At 40.4% G+C, this 19,485-nt stretch overlaps 1 protein-coding gene across 9 annotated transcripts in view; it reads left to right on the top strand.

Annotated features, from left to right (window-relative positions):
• Positions 1 to 19,485, top strand: part of MYBPC1 (myosin binding protein C1) — a 166,863-nt gene that overhangs the window by 83,083 nt on the left and 64,295 nt on the right. For 8 of the 9 annotated variants that reach the window (XM_063927818.1, XM_063927817.1, XM_063927825.1 and 5 more), the window contains 7 exons: positions 3,600 to 3,635; positions 6,510 to 6,545; positions 7,540 to 7,629; positions 9,799 to 9,947; positions 11,879 to 11,996; positions 12,398 to 12,449; positions 14,246 to 14,302. In XM_063927818.1, coding sequence (XP_063783888.1) covers positions 3,600 to 3,635; positions 6,510 to 6,545; positions 7,540 to 7,629; positions 9,799 to 9,947; positions 11,879 to 11,996; positions 12,398 to 12,449; positions 14,246 to 14,302 — 538 coding nt within the window. Of the gene's footprint in view, positions 1 to 3,201; positions 3,238 to 3,599; positions 3,636 to 6,509; positions 6,546 to 7,539; positions 7,630 to 9,798; positions 9,948 to 11,878; positions 11,997 to 12,397; positions 12,450 to 14,245; positions 14,303 to 19,485 lie in introns of all 9 variants that reach the window. The other variant, XM_063927821.1, reaches the window with a different exon arrangement.

Below are 19,485 nucleotides of genomic sequence, written 5' to 3'. Positions count from 1 at the left end.
CTTTAGTCAAAAGATTTCCTAACGCCTCATTTGCAGTGACATTTTCTAGTAGATGTGTAACTGGATCGGTTCGTTTTGCTGGCACCTTCTTATGGGGCATGAAACATTGACCTTTGGTTCAGCCTTTCACAAACATTCCGAAATATCACTTACAGTTGCTGCTTTGGACTAACATATTGGTGACATACTTGTCAGAAAATGTGTCCCTTGGTTCAGCCTCACAGTTCAAGGTTAATCTGTTCGTATTCCATTGTACCATTAATAGTCCCATAAAAATTTTGGGCACTTGTGGCATGGAAGTAAAAAACACTGTAAGTTTAACATGTACCCAGTAAGTCTTGGCTCTCCCAGTAGTCATAATGTTGGATTCATTCCAGGGAATGAGGGGAAAAGAACATGTGAAGATGCTTGAAAGAAACAAGTTCATCTTGTCATTCAAGTTCAGACGGAATATGCAGTCCCTGATTGCTCTTCTATATGATCTTATTAATGCCATGCAATGAAGGTTTTCTTGCTGGCCAAGTTCCTTGGTTTAAATCCTTGATTAAAATGCGCGTGATGGACCTCATTTTAGAAATGGGCAAATAAAAAAATAACAACAGATCTTTAAAGGAGAAATGCATCCATGAGTAAGTTGACCTTAAGCATGATGTACAGTATTTTCATTTTAAAGAATATGAGGGTTCTTCCTCCCCTTGTTTTATCCACCATAGTATCCCCAAGCTCAGCCTCCTGCAGGCAGCTTACTGGCATGTTAGGCAGAGAAGGAAATTGTGTACAAACTCCCCGTACTTGCGTGGGTTTCCTCAGGGTACTCTTGTTTCCTCCCACAACCCAAAAATATACTGGTAGCTTAATTAGCTCCCAACAAAAATGAAACCTGTTGTGTAGGTGTGTGTATGTACTGTACATGGTCAGACTAGATGGGCCAAGTGGTTCTAATCTGCTGTCAAATTCTATGTTTCGATGTTTAAGTTGTTTTTTTCTCTATTGTCAGGAACCAGTTTCTCAGGATATCTTTGCAATTATCTCTCTAGCACAACCTGTATGGTTGACCTGATCTATGTACCTTTCTTATGCCTAGTTTCATTATACTCAGTAAGCTTGATTTAAGAAGGGAACGCTCCTTATACAGTATATATGCTTTCTTTGTTAAAATACATTCATAAAGAAACAATGGTAACTCGTATATTTTTCAGCTCGTGTAAATGATCTGTAAATTCACCTGATCTCTAATGTAAAAAAAAAATTATGTTCCTTCTGTATCTGATCTCTGATGAGCCAGTTGGTGGGTTATTGAATATTGGTCATTAATATTTTAGGGAAAATAAAAAAAATTGCATAAAATTTTTTTTACCCACTTTTAATGATATATGGTATGAGAAATCACTGTAGAATCCCATGAGATTAAAATGCTTTTTTTGGGGTCACATGACATACTGTACAGTGCATATGTGTACAAAAATTGTGTTTAAGAAAATGGGAAATAAATGTGTATTTTTGTTACAAAAAAACTTGTATTGTGAGTATAATGTAAAATGCATACTAATTATACTACACTGGAATGTCTTATTGTGGGGAAGGTGTATTAACCCTGGAGAAGTGATAAAGCAGTGATAAGTGCAAGGTGATAACGCACCAGCCAATCAGCTCCAATATGTAAATTGACAGTTAAGAGCTGATTGGCAGGTGCATTATCACTTTCCACTTATTACTGCTTTATCACTTCTCCGGGCTTAATACATCTGCCCCTGTATTCTGGTCACTACACTGTGGATCTAAAACAGATGGGATAGTGAAACCTCCATCTGTAAAAGATATCCTAACAGCTATGGTTAACCAGGATGTGGTCTGCCAACAAAGATCATGGAGGGATAGTTAAAGATTATCACACAGCATCTAGACGAGTATGCCACCCTTTTATAAAATAAGTATTCCTCCTCCATGTTGGGATGTCCTCTTTATAAGGATTATATTAATGGGATACCGTACAGGACACTATTACTAGAGTATAGTACATGTAAAAAATATGTGCTTTACTTTTAATCAGAACTTGATATTACATCGTAACCAGTTGCAGCGGAATAATTATAAGGAAAAAGGTTGCGCAAATGACAGACATATAAAGTTATTTTCTTGCTCCCATGTGTCTATGTAATAATGTAATTCATAAGTTTCAAACCTTTTTTAAACTGTTTTGCACTAAAAGACTACTTTAGGTTTTTCTCCCGTAGTGACTTCACTATAACATTAATACCCAATTGGATAGCCTGCCATTTGTGGTCACTGGTGCAATTTTGATAATATACTGTAAATGCTAGATTTAAAGTGGCAATTATTTTTAAGGCCAGACTAGCCTAGTTTGCGTTAAAAGTAATTGGCATATTACACATAGCGACTATGCGCCACATTGATGCTCGGAAATTGCAGGTTATTACATTTTGGACCCTGTAGTCCAGAAAGACCACAGTCACAGTGAAAAAAGTGGAGAAGTAAACAGGTACAGATGTTACCCAAAGGTACCAATCAGATTTGAGTTAGAATTTATGAAATACATTCTATAAAATTATATATACTGCAGATGCTGATTGGTTGCCATAGGCAACTTCTCCACTGGCCCACGTCTCCACTCTTTTCACTACTTGATACGTCGACCCAATAATTTTGAAATGCTTACTGAAGAAAAAAAGATACTATTCCACTAATAGTCAAATGATTCCAAAATATGTGGTCATCCTAATACATCGTGGGTGTTGGTAAAACCATTGACCCCCAGTCCAACTATGTTTTAATCAAAATACATTTCTTATCACACCATTACACTCACAATTGTGGGGAAAAAAATCACTTGTCATTAGAATAAACAACGGTTGCCCTACCACAAATATATTTATTTAAACAAGAAATCTCATACTCCAAGAATTTAACAATAAATGGCAACAACATTTCCCCATAGTCTTTTATATAGAAAATCCCTCAACGTATGTCTCTTTGGGTATAGTTACACCACTGAGCTTGAAGCAAAAGGTCTAGTTTTCCATTCAGCACTTTCAAGGTTCACGCTACGGCCCCCATTATTATTATTGTCCACCACTGTATGTAAAGTTGAGATGCAGCTGTTCAGTTTACTTGTATGTTATGCCTGTGATTAATACGTAGCAGACAGATTCATTGTGTATGTGGTGCGCATTTTACTTACAGACATGGAAGACAGTGATGTGACGTCTTCTTCAGAAGGTCAGATGTGTGGTTGACCTTAATTTCAATGTGTTTTCTCTTCCTTGCTGCTGTGTACATTCCTAACATTTCCAAGCCTCTTTAAAGATCCCCACATGTTCATGTAATACTTGTTCTACATTCATGTTTGTGCCTTCATTTCCTCTTTGCTGATCGCTGGTTTCTCATTTCAGCTACTGAAAATTCCAAGCTTTCTTCCCCATGAGTTTGTAGCTTCTTCTGAGTGTTGCAGGCTGCTGCTGTAACTAAATTGGGTTTTTTTCCCCAGGATTTTCATTTTGCCTATTTTCCCACTGCAAAGGAATCACATCACATTTAATGTACATGTCCACAGATTAATCATTGTTATTTTATGTTTACAGATGAAGATGCATCTTCAATTAGAACTCCTCCTCCAGGTAGCTTTTCATTTCCTGTTCTCATTCTGCCAGCAGTAGGGTTCTAGATAAATAAATTGTCTTATTCATTGTATTTGTTGCCGGTTCCCTGAGGACAATTGTGAGTTTCTGCGGTAAAAAATAAACCAATCAAGCTGTATGTGGAAAAACACATGCTTAAGGAAGTGTAGCTCCAAAGGATTAACACCCAAGCACAGGAGAAGCATTAGAGTTCAGTTACCTAAAGCTCACATTATTAGACTGGGAGGAAATTAGGCCTCACATGACTCCTTCTTGACTGTAAGCACCATATAGGCTGATAAAGTAGAAGCTGGAATGCTGATCAGCTAATGTTCCTCTTCATGTACTCATTCTACATAAATGATCGTATCAGTTACTTACTAGACTTCTTTTGGAGAGTGATGTTCATAAACCACAAATCACAGTATCATTAATACAGACATTATTAAAAGAAGGCAAAATAACCAATATTATTCTGAATTGTATTTGTTTTTAGGTGAAGCAGAACATATATTGTAGTAAGTATATTTTTAGAATGGGTGTGAATTAATGGATTGACAGTGTTATGGTCAACAGTCAATAGGTCGCCACCAAATGGTCGACATGCATTAGGTCAACAGGTACAGAAGGTTGATAGGTACAAAAGATTGACAGGTACAAAAGGTTGACAAATGAAAGTCGACAGGAGAAGGCCGACAGGTACAAAAGGCTCTACAAAGTCAAAAGGTAATGTTGAATATGTTGACCTTTTGTACGTGTCAACCATGTGGTGTTGACCTATTAACTGTCGACCAATACATTGTCAATCTATCATCCAGATGTTATATAGGTTGTAATGAATGGAAAACTACACCCTTTCTGAATATATTTACATGTTAGGGAATCCAGGGCTAACCAATTGCATGCTTACATTTTCCAGGAAATCTATCAGAATATTACTCTTATGATTATTGATAGCATTGCTGCTATATAAAAATATTCATTATTACAGGTAGTACACATTTCTGTATACATTATTACAGGGTAGTACACATTTCTGTATACATTATTACAGGGTAGTACACTTCTGTATACATTATTACAGAGTAGTACACATTTCTGTATACATTATTACAGGGTAGTACACATTTCTGTATACATTATTACAGGGTAGTATACATTTCTGTATACATTATTACAGGGTAGTACACATTTCTGTATACATTATTACAGGGTAGTGCACTTCTGTTTACATTATTACAGGGTAGTATACATTTCTGTATACATTATTACAGGGTAGTACATTTCTGTATACATTATTACAGGGTAGTACACTTCTGTATACATTATTACAGAGTAGTACACATTTCTGTATACATTATTACAGGGTAGTACACTTCTGTATACATTATTACAGAGAAGTACACATTTCTGTATACATTATTACAGGGTAGTACACATTTCTGTATACATTATTACAGAGTAGTACACATTTCTGTATACATTATTACAGGGTAGTACACATTTCTGTATACATTATTACAGGGTAGTATACATTTCTGTATACATTATTACAGGGTAGTACACATTTCTGTATACATTATTACAGGGTAGTGCACTTCTGTTTACATTATTACAGGGTAGTATACATTTCTGTATACATTATTACAGGGTAGTACATTTCTGTATACATTATTACAGGGTAGTACACTTCTGTATACATTATTACAGAGTAGTACACATTTCTGTATACATTATTACAGGGTAGTACACTTCTGTATACATTATTACAGGGTAGTACACATTTCTGTATACATTATTACAGGGTAGTACACTTCTGTATACATTATTACAGAGAAGTACACATTTCTGTATACATTATTACAGACTAGTACACATTTCTGTATACATTATTACAGGGTAGTACACATTTCTGTATACATTATTACAGGGTAGTACACATTTCTGTATACATTATTACAGGGTAGTACACATTTCTGTATACATTATTACAGGATAGTACACTTCTGTATACATTATTACAGAATAGTACACATTTCTGTATACATTATTACAGAGTAGTACACATTTCTGTATACATTATTACAGGGTAGTACACATTTCTGTATACATTATTACAGGGTAGTACACATTTCTGTATACATTATTACAGGGTAGTACACTTCTGTATACATTATTACAGAGTAGTACACTTCTGTATACATCATTAGGGCTAACCAATTGCATGCTTACATTTTCCAGGAAATCTATCAGAATATTACTCTTATGATTATTGATAGCATTGCTGCTATATAAAAATATTCATTATTACAGGTAGTACACATTTCTGTATACATTATTACAGGGTAGTACACATTTCTGTATACATTATTACAGGGTAGTACACTTCTGTATACATTATTACAGGGTAGTACACATTTCTGTATACATTATTACAGGGTAGTACACTTCTGTATACATTATTACAGGGTAGTACAGATTTCTGTATACATTATTACAGGGTAGTACACATTTCTGTATACATTATTACAGGGTAGTACACATTTCTGTATACATTATTACAGGGTAGTACATTTCTGTATACATTATTACAGGGTAGTACACATTTCTGTATACATTATTACAGGGTAGTACACATTTCTGTATACATTATTACAGGGTAGTACACATTTCTGTATACATTATTACAGGGTAGTACACATTTCAGTATACATTATTACAGGGTAGTATACATTTCTGTATACATTATTACAGGGTAGTATACATTTCTGTATACATACTGCGTCTACTTCTCTTTAAATCTTAGCAATTTCCCATGACATCATATTAAGATACTGCTCATATTTATCATTGCAACTTCATGTTTTCTTTCAGATATAAATGCTCGATCTGCAGAGAGGAAAGGTTCTGGTAAGTAATCATCCCTTATACTGTATGCTGCAATCTTCCTTTTATGATCTTCTATCCAAAATGAAATCACAACACTGGTTTAAAATAAAACCAATATAAGTGTAGGAAGGCATTTTCTAGACTTTAGTATCTTTTCTTTTAGTATTTAGTTCTTTTCTTTATGTATTTCCTCTATTCATTTTCACCTTATATAATTAATGGATAGCAACATACAGTATATAAACTGCTCTTGAGTAATAATATATCCATACAATGAAATGTACCTTTTAAAATGGTCTAGAAAAAGTCGTAGATAAATAAGTTTTGCCTACAGAGTGCATTGCATCCTGGGCTATAGTAATAATGATTCGGTTTGGCCGGTCATACTTCAGCACCAGCCTTCTGTAACTAAGCACATACATAGAGTACATATACAGACTACTGAAAGGAAGCTACTGTACAGTATCAGCGAACAGTATATAGTTTATAGTATATATAATATACTGTATTCAGTGCTTTTAATATAGCTTGCCTTTCATTCTCATGATTTAGCCAGGTATACAATACACACTCTGACCAGACTCCAGTTCCTTAATCCCCAAGGTTTGTGTTTTAACATTGCTCATTCCAGGGAATTAGGGAGAATGCATCACCCGGAGGCTAATGAGCACGTGAAGCTTCCCCAGAGCTGGTATATAACACTGATCATTCTTTTGCAGATATTTATTTTAAAGTCTAGTACTTGGAGAAGCTAAACCTGAAAGAGGAACAGATACTTATTTTTTATTTGTTATGATTTCACATTGTCTATTTAATTACTAGTACTAGTCAGACTTGTATTTGTACTTGTCATAAATTGTATTACTAAATTAATTCCTTACACAGGAAATATGAGAACAGTGACAATGTTTAATTAGCAGTGACAAAGTGGCCAGTGTCCAATAGCTCAGTGTGTTTAGATCTTCTATAACACATGACAATGTTATTAATTCTGCCTAGCTTGGTTCTCTTACAGCAGGGCTTCTAGAGGATGCAGACAAGCGGGATAACGCTCAACGAACAACTTTATTTATTGACACCCCTTCTAGTGGAACAGTAAATGTGGGTGAGTGTTACAGTGGGGTCAGACATACATACTGCCCTAAATTATAACTGACTGTATACTGCACTAGTTTTCCGTATATAGGAGAAGAGGTGATACACTGTGTAGTGTGTACTGAGCATGGCTATCCGGGTATAAATCAGGAAGCCGGTTGTTTTCATGCTATGGGTTAGCTATATGATTTCATCAAAGCATTTGATTGGCTTTGATTTCATCAAAGCATTTGGCTTTGATAGAATTGTGTCAGAACACACAGTGCATTGAAACATCACGTTGTAATGCACTGTGTGTTCTGACACAATTCTATCAAAGCCAGCATGAACATTGTGTTGCGTAGCCGCAGATGGGTCAGAGTGCTCGTGCTGACCCCTGTCCACTGCCAATAGTAACAATGCCATGTGAGTTTCAGAACTGGACCATGCAGCAATGTAAGAATGTGGCCTGATCTAATGAATCAAATTTTCTTTTACATCATGTCGACAGCTGGGTACGTGTGCCTTGTTTACCTGGGGAAGAGATGGCTCCAGGATGCACTGTGGGAAGGAGGCAAGAGGAGGCAGTGAGATGCTCTAGGCAGGGCCATAAGGCAGGGTGTGCGGCCAGTGCCGTCGCACAGGGCAGGATGCCCTGGGGGTGGTATAAGCCATACTTACCCTCCACTGCAGCCCATGCCCTGCTCTGGCTCATGACTCCAGCACTGTGTGGGGACAGACATTATGTCTTCTCCCCTCCTGCCATGGGAGCTGCTCTGCTGCTTTGAGCATCTATAAATTGCTCAGAGCAGCAGTGTATTGAGTTGGAGTAAGATGACCAATCCTCTCACTCCTTGGTTTATTAGTTATAATGGCTTGAGTGCCGTTAGGGGGCGGGTGCAACGGTGCCCTGTGACGGGGCTGGTTCTAGACAATGTTTTGCTGGGAAACCATGGGTCCTGCCATTCATGTGGATGTTACTGTGACATGTACCACCTACATAAACATTGTTGCAGACCAAGTACACACCAACAACAGTATTCCCTGATGGCAGTGGCCTCTTTCAGTAGGATAATGTGCCCTGCCACACTACAAACATTGTTTAGGAATGGTTTGAGCACCATGACAGAAAGTTGAAGGTGCTGACTTGGCCTCCAGATTCCACAACCAGGTGTATTTTGCATTTTAAATTATTGCACTTTTAAGACCTGTGTCCAGAACTGTGAAAAAAGAATTTGAAAAGTTGATGCTTAGTAAATATACTCCATCGTGTTAAGCATTAATTGTATATGATCATCATTATCAATTATGGTGTTGTTACAAATAAATGGACGTAGTACCATTGGATAAGGGGCCTAATTCCGAGTTGATAGCAGCAGCAAATTTGTTAGCTGCGATCAACTCGGGCAATGCAGGGGGGGGGGGGGATATAACTTGTACAGAGAGAGTTAGATTTAGGTGGGGTGTGTTCAATCTGAAATTACCCCCATGGTTCTTACCAAGGTAGGGCTTGCTTGCATGACTGTGATGCCTCACCCCCTACAGCAGCGGTGGCCAACGTGTGGCTCTTGAGCCACATCCGGCTCTTTCTTTCTTCAAATGTGGCTCCTAACACACAAAGTCACATGACCCCAACAGATTCGGTAACCACTGCTCTCCAGAAAAACATGCAGAAGCACTACGGGAACTTAAATCTGAGGGAGCCAGATACTAGAGATAAGACACCCACCAGCAAACAGAGGACACATAACCGGCTGCTGCAGTGGCATGAATTGGGGGAAGCTGAAGTGACACATGAGGATGCTGGCTGAAATGATAGGAGGGTGCTGGTTGGAGTGACATGAGGGTGCTGGCTGGAGTGACACATGGGGGAGCTGAAGTGTATTATGTGAATCTGGACTTTTCAATATATTTTATGTGGATCTGGCTTTTACAATTATTTTATGTGGAAGTGTCTTTTTCAATGTATTTTATGTTTGATCAGGCTTTTTCAATGTATTTTATACCAGGGGCAAGGCCTAGAAGGCACAAGGCCACACCCCATTTTTGCATGTGCGCCTTCGGCTCGATGTCGGCTCTTTGACGTACCTAACACATTTTTTTTTGGCTCTTTGTCTCTGACTGGTTGGCCACCCCTGCCCTACAGAGTGCTACATAGTCAAGTAAGCTGCTAGGCTTATAATTATTGTATTTTTTTAAGGTGGTGATATTAAGTTTGTTGCAAAAGTGGAGGCAAAGGATCTTCTTCGCAAACCGATTGTTAAATGGCTTAAAGGAAAATGGATGGACTTGGCAAGCAAAGCTGGAAAGCATCTTCAGCTGAAGGACACATTTGACCGTATTAACAAGGTATATATTATAATGTTATACTTTACCTAGAAGCCTGTGTGATGCTGGTTTGAGATCAGTGAAGTAACAGATGTACATTTTTGGAAAAATCCATGTGTCACTAAGCTGTCTATTGTTTGATATACTTGAGACATGGGCAATAACTTACTTATAACCAAATAAAAACTTAAACATCAGGAAATGGAGCTTCAATAGGTCACAGATTGTATAGATTATTGATTATTCATTTATTGATTATAAATGGGTGACTCTAGAAAGCAAATCCTCTAGCCCAAGGCTTACTTTGTGAATGGGATGGCTGTATGCACCTTGACTCAAACTGAGATTGCTATAACCTAACTCCCTTATTAGCTTAGTACTACTGGACCTAACCTCCCTACGGAAAGGAATTGCCCCATAACTTGAGCCCTAATAGATACCTCCCAACTGTCCTGATTTAAGCAGGAAATGTATGCTTTTTGTGCACTGTCCCACCCACGGGGGGTAGGTTGGGGAGCACATTGTCAGATGCTGCTCTGAATGCAGAGTAGCGGTGAATGGATGCGTGTGTCATCCACACCGTGCCCCGCGATAGGCTGGGGGCTGCTGGACAACCCTCCAGCATGATGAGAATTGGGGGGGTTGCACTCACACCCCAAAACGCCATGGCCTCATGGTGGATTAGGCATACGCAAGGAGTCCTGAGATCGGACTTTCAAATGTTGAGAGGTATGCCTAATAGGCCGCAGAGAAACAATTCTTTCCTGCCAAGCTGAAAAACAAAAGTTAGTAGATAGAATGAACAAAGACAGCACAACATGAAACACAAGGGAGGGATGGGTAGGAAATCTTACAGAAAGAGGCAGCCTAACTAACAGCAGCTACTTAAACTGACAAACCCCGCCCATACCACTGCCATGAACTGACAAACCCCGCCCACACCACTGCCATGAACTGACAAACCCCGCCCATACCACTGCCATGAACTGACAAACCCCGCCCATACCACTGCCATGAACTGACAAACCCCGCCCACACCACTGCCATGAACTGACAAACCCCGCCCACACCACTGCCATGAACTGACAAACCCCGCCCATACCACTGCCATGAACTGACAAACCCCGCCCATACCACTGCCATGAACTGACAAACCCCGCCCACACCACTGCCATGAACTGACAAACCCCGCCCATACCACTGCCATGAACTGACAAACCCCGCCCACACCATTGCCATAGGCTATTTAAACCTTCTGAACTGTAGCAGTTACAGTTAACCCCATAACTGCTTAACCTCTCTCCTTACAGCTAGAAGCTTATGCAGCCTTCAGCTACCTTAAGCCGGGTACACATTGGACTGATATCGGCCCGATATGTAATTTTGGGCTTATTCAGAACGATATATTGGGCATGTCTCTCAGTGTGTATACCCGATATGTGGGTTCCCACGGCTGCTAGCGGCATTGCCAGGTTTGATGTGCTGCACATCAAAACCTAGCGATAAAGCTAGCAACCACGGCATGTGTAATAAAGGAAGGAACAATATGTCGCTCCGATCTTCATTACACCATTCATTGTGGACCCAAGATCCATTATGTTGGCTGAGGACACATCATCCCATTGTGTACCCAGCTTTACATTCAGATGATCATTTTATAAAAAAATAATCTTTTAAGAGCATATAGTAATACCACAGTAATACATTCATGTATGAAAGGTGCACTAACTTTTTTCCTCCTGCTTCAGCACTTTGGAAACGCAATGGGTGACTCTTATTTAATGTAGAACATTGTATACTGTATGTGAGCTATTTGGGTTACCAGTTTGATCTCAAGCAGCAACTATAATTTTGGGGTAAACTGAGGTTGTACAGCAGTCAGTACACTGTAAAATCTTTACATTTATCTGTGAGTTATAGTAATCTCATATAATGACATAATATACTTACAGACGTATACATTTGAAATGCACATAATAAAGGCAAAGGAGAACTATGCTGGCAACTACAGATGTGAAGTTACCTATAAAGATAAATTTGACAGTTGCTCCTTTGATCTGGATGTTATTGGTAAGAACTCATTGTACACTCACAGAGGATATGTTGTATATTTACATGTATTTTATGCATATTAACAGTAAACCTTGCCATATGTGATGTTTTCTCCAATATTTTATCTATTTGGCTGTTCTTCCTACACTATACATGGCTATGCATTACACAGTCATGACATATAATGGCATAAATTTAAAATAACAGATGGTATTCTACATGTTACAGATTCCTTTAATATAGAAATACCCCGTAGCAGTCTCACGTTGGCATGTGCTCCAGACATAAGTAATAGTGGGTTGAAATAGAACAGTACAGAAATTTGTTTCTTCATCAAAATAGGATTTTATAGAGGGATTTGACAAAATTGGGACAGTGTGTGATTACATGTGGAATAATATGTCTTTTACTGTATGCAGCTGCCCCAGATGCTTCCCAAGCTATTGACATCAGATCTGCTTTCAAGAGAAGGTAAGTCATTGTAGAAGGTTCTCTAATCAGATAGTCATGTAAAGAAAAAGTATAATTTATAGAGACATTCATTATACAGTACATTATTAGTATAGTAACATCTCAGCAGGGAATTATAAAAGGTCAAAGTTTTCCATGATACAGTATTTCAATGTGGTCCTAATTTACATATGCTTTAGTTTAAAGGTGCTACTTTTATAATAGTGAATGTACATCCCAAGTATTAATATACATATTATTTTACTAAGGTTTTTACTTTCATCTAACCATACAACAGACTTTTCCTGATATCCACACGCTATAGAATATTGAAGAAGTAGATTTGGTGTACAGAACAACTTATTTAAGGACTAGATTCTCTCATATTACATTACGAGTGAGGATCATTGGGTCGACCAGCATTAGGTCAACGGTCAATAGGTTGGCCCAAACTGGTCGACATGCAATAGGTTTGACAGGGTCTATAGGTCGACATGTAAAAGGTAAACACTTGAAAAGGTTGACAGGCACAAAATGTTGATACGGTTAAAGGGTGAACATGGAAATGGTCAACACAAAAAAGGTTGACACAATTCTTTTTATTTTTTTGGGTGTAATTTTCTATGGTAAACAACATGTGACCCCAATTAGTGTACCGCTTCGCTCGGCACACTTCGGGCAAGGTGCCATGCTCTACTACTGCTGCGCTCGACACAGATTACTATTCCCAGTTGTAGTCCATGTGGATGATAAAAGTTGAAAGAATGGAAAAAAAACATGTGTCGACCATATGTGTGTTGACCATTGTCATATCGACCATTTAAACCTGTTGACCTTTTGTACCTATCGACTTTGAGCATTGTCGACCTTTCACACGACGACCTTTTGACCACGTCGACCTTTTGTACCTGTCGACATAATGCATGCCAACTATATGGGGTTGATCTATTGATTGTTGACCCATTGACTGTTGACCTATCATCCAGAACCCTATTGGTTTATTCCTGGTATAAACTAATGCAATGCTCCCTCTATAGAATGTTGATGTTATGGCTCAGGTAACGTCAACAAAAAGGTGAATATAATATAATTAGTATATTTAATGCATGTTTGGGCTGAGCAAATACCTGATAGTGAGAGGGGAGGTGTTTTAAAAGTGCCGGAAAGTCCTTCTGCTAAGTCAACTACAACTCAAATGAAGGGAGATTAATTTCAGAGCTCTCTATATACTAAGCTGTAGAGAAAATTAGTTTGTTGAGCACATCAAGTATTGGTCTTTTGAGTGTGGAATTGAAAAGACAGCGCTGTTTATTAATAGAATGTTGATCAATGAAAGAAGAAACACATCTACAAAAGTTTATTGTTTCTTTTCTCATTGAGGTGTTACAGACACAATGTTGTGGTGATTTTCCTCACTTCAGTTTGTGCTTAGAAACCACAAACCAGGATAATGCTTTTCTCTGTACTGATTACATGTAAAAACCATTATCTTGAATCACCACAATGTATTAAGGCTCATTTAATAACATGGTGCAAAGAGCAATGATGATTTGTAACAAATAGGAAATCGGATATTATATTTCTTCAGTCTAGAAGCTAATATCTGATTGCTATGGGTTACAGCACATGTGTTCTATGTGCCCTTTTTATTGAATAAGCCATATTGTGCTTGTTTTTCCACAGTAACAGAGATGTGGCCTTTTTTGTCAAATATATATTTTGGCATAACATCTCTGTGTGGCTGTATGGACAATGTTCTTAATGAGTGTGTGACTCTTCCGTCTTGAAAAAAAAATATATTTTTATATTAATCACAGTGGTGAAGGACAAGAAGATGCAGGAGAACTTGACTTTAGTGGTCTCCTGAAACGTAGGTGAGGTATAAAGTGGTGCAGTGTATGATGATGACAATAATCCAGATGATACATTGCAAGTTTTCAGTCCACAGTTTGACAATCTTTGACTTATGATTTCCTTTCCTGATTTCTCTTCCTGATATTTTCCTTCCTGAGACATCCCTTACTGACATATACCTTCCTGGATTTTCCCTCCCTCACATATCCCTTCCTGAGTGTTCCCTCCCTGACATATCCCTTACTGAGACATCCCTATGTGGGATTTCCTTTCCTGATACATCTTTTCCTGAGATATCCCTTCCTGAAATTTCCCTTCCCGAGACATCCCTTCATGAGATATCCCTTCCTGAACTATCCCATCCCGAAACATCCAATTCTGAGAAATTCCTTCCTTAAACATCCATTCCTGAGCTAGCTCCTCCTGAGACATCCCTTCCTGAGAATCCCTTTTCTAAGATAACCCTTCCTGAGTTTTCCCTTCCCAAGATATCCCTTATTTAGATATCCCTTCCTGAGACATCCATTCCTGAAAGATCCCTTCCTGCAGGGCCAGAATAACAATAGGGTGGAGGGAGCGGCAGCTACAGGCCTCTACGTAAAAATAGGCCCATCATCATGGCAGCATGATAATCACAAGTCACACAGTCGGCCATAAATCATAAGCATTAAAATTACATTTCTAGTTTTCTAACAAAATGAGGACATTTTTCTATTTTTATATATTTTACGGAGACAGTGGGGCTGACAGTGTAGGGGGTGCCCACGCCCACATGGCTCTGGCCACACCCACACCACACTATTCACACCCATATGGTACTGGTCACTCCCACACAGCCTAGTCACGGCTCCTCCCCTTTCTTAGTATAGGCCTTTGAACATTTTAAGCCCCAGGCCCATGTGGCCCTTAATCAGGCCCTGCCTTCCAGAGATATCCCTTCCCAAGATATCCATTCCTGAAAAATTTCCTCCTGAGATATCCATTCCTGAGAAATTCATTCCTAAGATATCCCTTCCTTGAAACATCCCTTCCTGACACAGCCCTTCTGGAAACATATCTTCACGAGATATTCCTTTCTGACAAATTCCTTACTGAGACATCCATAGCTGAGACATCCCTTCCTGAGAGTTCCCTCACTGAAATACCCCTTCCTGAGATTTCCCTTCTGTGACCACTACATTATTATATTATACAGTATGTAACTATAAGTTTCATTATTACTTGCGGAGCTATTGCTTAACACATGAATTTAGATGCATGAATATAAATTGGTGATTATACTAATCCAGCTGTGCCTGATCTGTTTGGAATTTATTACTTATTTTTGCATTTGTGTATAAAAGTTACTACTAACACTTATTAAACGAACAATAGAATTTACAGAAAACGAGTCATAAATCCTTGTCTGTTAAATGTATTTATTAACTTTCTAGGAAGATAGATTCTAGAGTAGTGGCCGTGACGTTACACAGTCTCATTATCACTTGGAAAATGTATAGAGCTACTATATATCATCCAACTTCAGGACTATCCCCTGATTACCTTCACGTATAAATTACCTGGAAGGATTGAATTCATGTTGCCACATTTAAAGGGGCTACTAATAATGTTTACAAATAAATATATAAAATGTACAGTGCCTTGCTAAAGTATACACCCCCCTTGGCTTTTTACCTATTTTGTTATATTACAACCTGTAATCTAAAAAAAAATTTAATCTGAATTTTATGTGATGGATCTGCACAAAATAGTCTAAGTTGGTGAAGTGAAATGAGAAAAAATTGATACCAAAAATAACTTTTATAAATAAAAAATTGAAAATTGGCATGTGCATATGTATTCACCCCCTTTTCTATGAAGCCCCTCAAAAGTTCTGGTGCAACCAGTTACCTTCAGAAGTCACATAATTAGTAAAATTAAGTCCACCTGTGAGCAATCTAAGTGTCACATGATCTGTCAGTATAAACACACCTTTTCTGAAAGGCCCCAGACGCTGCAACACCACTAAGCAAGAGGCATCACCCCATGAAGACCAAGAAGCTCTCCAAACAAGTCAGGGACAAAGTTGTTGAGAAGTACAAGTCAGGGTTGGGTATAAAAAAATATCTAAATCTTTGATGATGCCCCGGAGCACCATCAAATCCATCATCTTCAAATGGAATTCAAACCTGCCAAGAGAGGGCTGGCCACCAAAACTCACAGACCGGGCAAGGAGGGCATTAATCAGAGAGGCAGCACAGAGACCAAAGGTAACCCCTATAGGAGCTGCAGAGTTCCACAGCAGAGACTGGTGTATCTGCGCATGTGACCACAATAAGCCATACACTCCATAGAGCTGGGCTTTATGGGAGAGTGGACAGAAAAACAGCCATTACTTAGTGTTAAAAATAAGAAGGCACGCTGGAGGCTGAACTGAAAGGCAGCACATTCTGTGAGCTCCTCAGAGATCAAGGAGTTTTGCCCTTAAAAAATCACTCCCTGCCTGAGAAAACCCCTCCAAACTTGTTCCCCCTGACGGAGGGAACATTCACCGGTGGTGGGGTAGTGCTGCGGAATCGGGGAGCCGGTCTCCCGGCTCCTGCGGGTTGCGGCCTACCCACCACTCAGAAGCCGGGGCCTAAATTTTGGAGTCTCCAGCGGCGGGCCGTACGGAGCCTCAGCCCCATCCCTAAAGTACCCTCAAGTGCCCTGACGCAGACCCCCTGGGAGCTGACTTACGTCTCCCCATACTGACAGGACGGGGGAGGTGGCGGAAGAACGGGGAACTGGCCGGGGTGCGGACGCCGGGGATCAGGAGCTCCGGAGACGGCGGCCATTTTAGACCTCTGACCCTGAAACGGAACGGCGGACTCGGGACCCGGCGGCCTCCACTACATCCAGAGGTGAGCTGATCCCCCAACACACTCTCCCCCCTACCGCTGCATGTACTTCACACCAGCGGGCGGACACTGTTAGATTCTCCGTGCTGAACGCCGGAGGGGGACACAGCACCGCAGCAGCACCGCACCTGCACCAACTTCTCTCTGAGGCTGGTCCTCAGTCCCAGCCCTGCAGCCTTCTAACCCTCATAAGGGGCATCATCAGCTACATTAAGCGTGGGGGCTCTTGAGACCCTCTGCCCTCTCCTTGCCTGGCCTGCTAGGTGGCACCCGGCTTGCGGATCTTACCTGGTCGCTGGGGAGCCCCACTCGACGACCATCACGGTTGCTGACGTCTGTCCTCTCCCCCCCCCCTGCCTTAAGGTGCAACTGGGCTAAACAGAGTGCCATCTTCCTGCCACATAAGGGCTCTATATAGGCTCCAACACCCCCCCAGTATTAAACTTTCATATAACTTGCTGAAGCTTTCTGATATTCCCCTTCTGTGCTGGACTTCTCTGTATTATAATATCACAAGCCAGTGAGCGCCATCTCCTGGTCTCTGCCTGCAACTACGCCTGCTATATATATTCCAGTCTCCTATGTTATTATCTAGCAGAGAAATGTGCTGCTGACTGCCTATGGGCGCGACCATGGGGGTCTTGTTCTTGTGAATTCTCAATTCCTGCCTCGTGATGGATCACTAGCTATTTATGCTATTACTCTGATATGCCCTATGACCTCTCTTAATTCCGGGACTGTCACACATCATGCCTAAGTCCAAGGCCAAGAAAAATACGTCTTCTGCGGAAATTTCCTCCTTTATTTCTAAGATGAAGCCTAGTTCCACTAAAATACCGGCCGTCCCTCCGCCCGCCCCGGTTTCAGAATCTGAGGAAGACTCATCTGCCCCAGACCCCTCCATGAAAGATTGCATTTCCTCTATCCTGGCGGAGATGAAGTCGCTGAAACAAGCTTTTCACTCGGAGATCCATAAAGCCATCTCAGGGCTCAAGGCGGAGATATCTGATCTTGGGGCCCGCACTAATGACGCTGAACAGAAAATTGACGAAGTCATTGCTTTCCAGCAGGAACTGGAACACTCAGTCTACGTTATGCAGGAGGATATTTACTTGCTCCAAGACCAACAGGAAGACGCAGATAATCGCGCACGACGTAATAACCTGCGTATTAAACACATTCCGGAGTCGGTGGAACCAGCACAATTGGAAGATTTCCTCCTTAGATTTTTCCAACACCTCCTTCCGGACGTCCCGCGGGAACAGTTCCTCCTGGACAGGGCTCACCGGGCCTTGCGCCAAAAACCCTCGACTTCATCCCCTCCAAGAGACGTAGTTCTACGATGTCATTACTTCAAAACCAAGGAAAAAATTCTAACAGCGGCCCGGAATAGAGACTTGTGTATATTTGACACCCACAAGCTAATGGTGTTTCAGGATTTATCCCCTACCACTCTTAAGAGGCGCTTCGACCTGCGGGAGTACACCCAAATCCTCAGGGAAAACCAAATTCGTTACAGATGGGGTTACCCCTTTGCCCTCATTGTGCAACTCGATGGGAAGAGACTGTTGGCACGTTCGAGGGAGGAGGCTCACCGGCTTCTTTTGAGACTTAACCTTTCCCCCCCGGAATCTGATAAACCTGACTCCACACGGGAAGCTCCAGTTCTTCAACGTACTCCAGTCTCACCCCTCCCGCAACGGGCGCCTCGACGCCTTTGGTTGACAGTCCCGGCAAAAACCTCTGTGAGACATGACCCCTCGTGAACATTTCTTCACAGCTGCACTGCCGGGTTACTATATGTCATTATCTACTGTTTTGTATACTAGCTTAGAGGTTTACGGGTTAATTTTTGCTACAGTGTTCATATATCTGAACATATGTTCTCTTTGTTCATAAGAGTCAAAAATGGTTCATTACGGTTAATTGTTGTTATGTCCCCCCAGGTCGCCTTCCCCCATATGTTTGGTCGGTGGGCCCCTTGATACTCAAAGCCATACCCCCCACCGAGCTAGTATAGTCAGTTTTGAGCATAGGAGAGAATTCCTCTCCCTTAATACCCCATACGGGAGCTCAAACATCCAGACCCGTACGATACGTACAATGGGTCATTGGCTCGGTACGTTATACATGTTCATTTCTTTTCATTTTGCACTGTTCTTTATGTTTCTATCCTCCTTTTTTCCTCTTCTCTCTCTACCCCCCACTCCTCTTCTCTCCCCCGTCCCCCAGGGAGATCATTTATGGGCCCTTTGGGCCATTAGAGTTTTGCTTCCACCTGTGCAATCATGTCTGTTAACATAATATCCTATAATGTGAAGGGT

Source organism: Pseudophryne corroboree, chromosome 6 (genome assembly GCF_028390025.1).
Source record: "Pseudophryne corroboree isolate aPseCor3 chromosome 6, aPseCor3.hap2, whole genome shotgun sequence".
Classification (NCBI taxonomy): Eukaryota; Metazoa; Chordata; class Amphibia; order Anura; family Myobatrachidae; genus Pseudophryne; species Pseudophryne corroboree.
The sequence above is the reverse complement of the archived record's forward strand: the minus strand, read 5'-3'. Positions and strand labels throughout refer to the sequence as shown.